At 33.5% G+C, this 1,935-nt stretch overlaps 1 protein-coding gene across 1 annotated transcript; it reads right to left on the bottom strand.

Moving 5' to 3' along the window:
• Window positions 1–282: 282 nt before the first annotated feature.
• Window positions 283–1,890, bottom strand: LOC111376931 (cytokinin hydroxylase-like). The gene is made up of 2 exons (XM_022999945.1): window positions 1,438–1,890; window positions 283–777 (listed from the first exon to the last, which is right to left on the bottom strand). Exons 1-2 carry the CDS (start codon window positions 1,888–1,890, stop codon window positions 355–357), a joined length of 876 nt encoding a protein of 291 aa, XP_022855713.1. The 3' UTR covers window positions 283–354.
• Between the last annotated feature and the right edge of the window lie 45 nt (window positions 1,891–1,935).

Genomic DNA, 1,935 nt, shown 5'->3' with positions numbered 1-1,935 from the left:
TCGCAGCTATCTTTAGAATTACCAATTTTTGAGTACTGAATGGATTTTACTCAGTATTTCTCTTGTTGAAACAAATAGTTTCATTGGATCACTAGTAAGTAGAGAAAATAGAATAAGATTATGTAAATATTGTGAGCTTTCAGAATGTAGTTAACGTCTTACATCTCCGGTAAAAAACAATGAAAGAACAATAATCCCAAAAGGAAAAGGAGAAAAAAATATCAAAATACTCTTAACAATTTTATTATGGAGTAGTATCTCTGCAACAGAAAAAAGTACATGTCTCTTGAAATCTTAATCTCATGTATCAAAAACCAAGAAAATTAACAAAATTTGATCTCAAACCCAAATTGTTTATGGATTCAAGGGATTCAAGCATATTTGAACTCCATACTTGGGTTTTATCGTAAGAACACTAACGGGGGCATGGTGGTAATTATCTGAAATAGTAAAGGAGAATTTTGATATTAACATGGCTAATATAATCTTGGCTTCCATTAGGGCAAAGGATTGGCCTATACAATTTCTTGGACCAGTAGCAAATGGGATGAAATGGCGTCCAGGGGCAAATGACTTTGATGCAAAACGATCAGGGTTGAATTCATTTACATCTTTGCCCCATATTTCTTCACTGTGATGTATGGCAAGAACTGGAATCCAAATTGAAAGTCCCTTCGGGATGTGAAGATCCCCGAGTTTGATGTCGTCAAATGCCATTCGAGGCATAACGGTTGCTGGTGGATATAGACGGAGTGATTCATTTATCACCATGTTCAACTGCAAAAATGCAAAAAATATATATATATATTTTAGTTGTTTTGGTTTAACTGTACGAGGATCAAACAACTTATAACTGTCGTATGGTGAAACACGGCCTCTTTCATGAACATCACTCATTCATCGGGGGCACAAATTTTAAACTTTTATCGTACTTTGATCATTAATCGACTATAATAACATTGTACTCATTCAACTTAAATGTAAAATATTATTGTCAACATCTCAATAGCTGCACAACAGCTTAGGCAAAATCACTCTAGCATTCAGTGAACAAATTTGTTGAAACCCCTCCTGATTTTAAATATAGTGATTGACATCCTGTGATTTCTTATAAGCATATTTCAAGCAGTAAAAAATATATAAAGTTTATTTGTTTTGTTCAGGTTAAACAAAAGTGGATGAGACTAAAATGGAAAAAGGAAAGAGTTAAAATGGACTCGGCTGAACAATACAACAAATAAAATTTCACTTTGTTGCTTTAGAAAAGTACTATCTTAAGGCGCACGAAAAAGGGATACCATGTCCCTTTTTCTACTTCAACTACCAAACATGATACATAGGTCATTATATGTCGTCATCCCACACGTAGTTACATCGTACCGAACCCATAAGTTAAAAAATAAAAAAGGAAAAAAAATGTAGAGGTAAAAATCTTACCAAAGGGAGCTTTAAGAGGTGATCAACAGAGGGTGAACCATCATTGCTGACCTGGTTCACCTCAGCACGAACTTTTTCTTGCCAAGAAGTATTGCTAGCAAGTAGCATAACTGTCCAAGTGAGTAATAAAGCTGTAGTTTCATGTCCAGCAAAAAAGAATGTTTTGCATTCATCCATGATTAATTGTAGGTTTATGCTAAATCCAGTGCTTGATTTCCTTTTTTGCATTTCATTTAGCAACATCCCAAGTAAATCATTTCCATATGAACTCACTCGACCGATTTCTATGCAATATTTTCGACTTTTTATGATCTCCATTAGTAATCTTTCCACTTCCTCGTTTAGAGATTTTATGTCTCTATTGTATTTGCTTGGAAAAAATCTGCAGAAAAATGTACAATTAATTACTGAAAGAAAAAAAAAAGTTAATAAGTAATACTCTCTTCGTCCCATTTATATTAGTGACTTTTCTTATTTTCTTGTCCCAATTATATAGTC

The sequence above is a fragment of the Olea europaea genome, unplaced genomic scaffold (genome assembly GCF_002742605.1).
Source record: "Olea europaea var. sylvestris unplaced genomic scaffold, O_europaea_v1 scaffold15788, whole genome shotgun sequence".
Classification (NCBI taxonomy): domain Eukaryota; kingdom Viridiplantae; phylum Streptophyta; class Magnoliopsida; order Lamiales; family Oleaceae; genus Olea; species Olea europaea.
This window is presented reverse-complemented; position numbering and strand designations above follow the sequence as displayed.

Coding starts and splice junctions, on each gene's coding strand:
- LOC111376931 (XM_022999945.1), bottom strand. CDS start 1,890: ATGGGACGAAGAGAGTATTACTTATTAACTTTTTTTTTTCTTTCAGTA. Junction 778..1,437: donor ACCTCTTAAAGCTCCCTTTG/GTAAGATTTTTA, acceptor GCATTTTTGCAG/TTGAACATGGTGATAAATGA.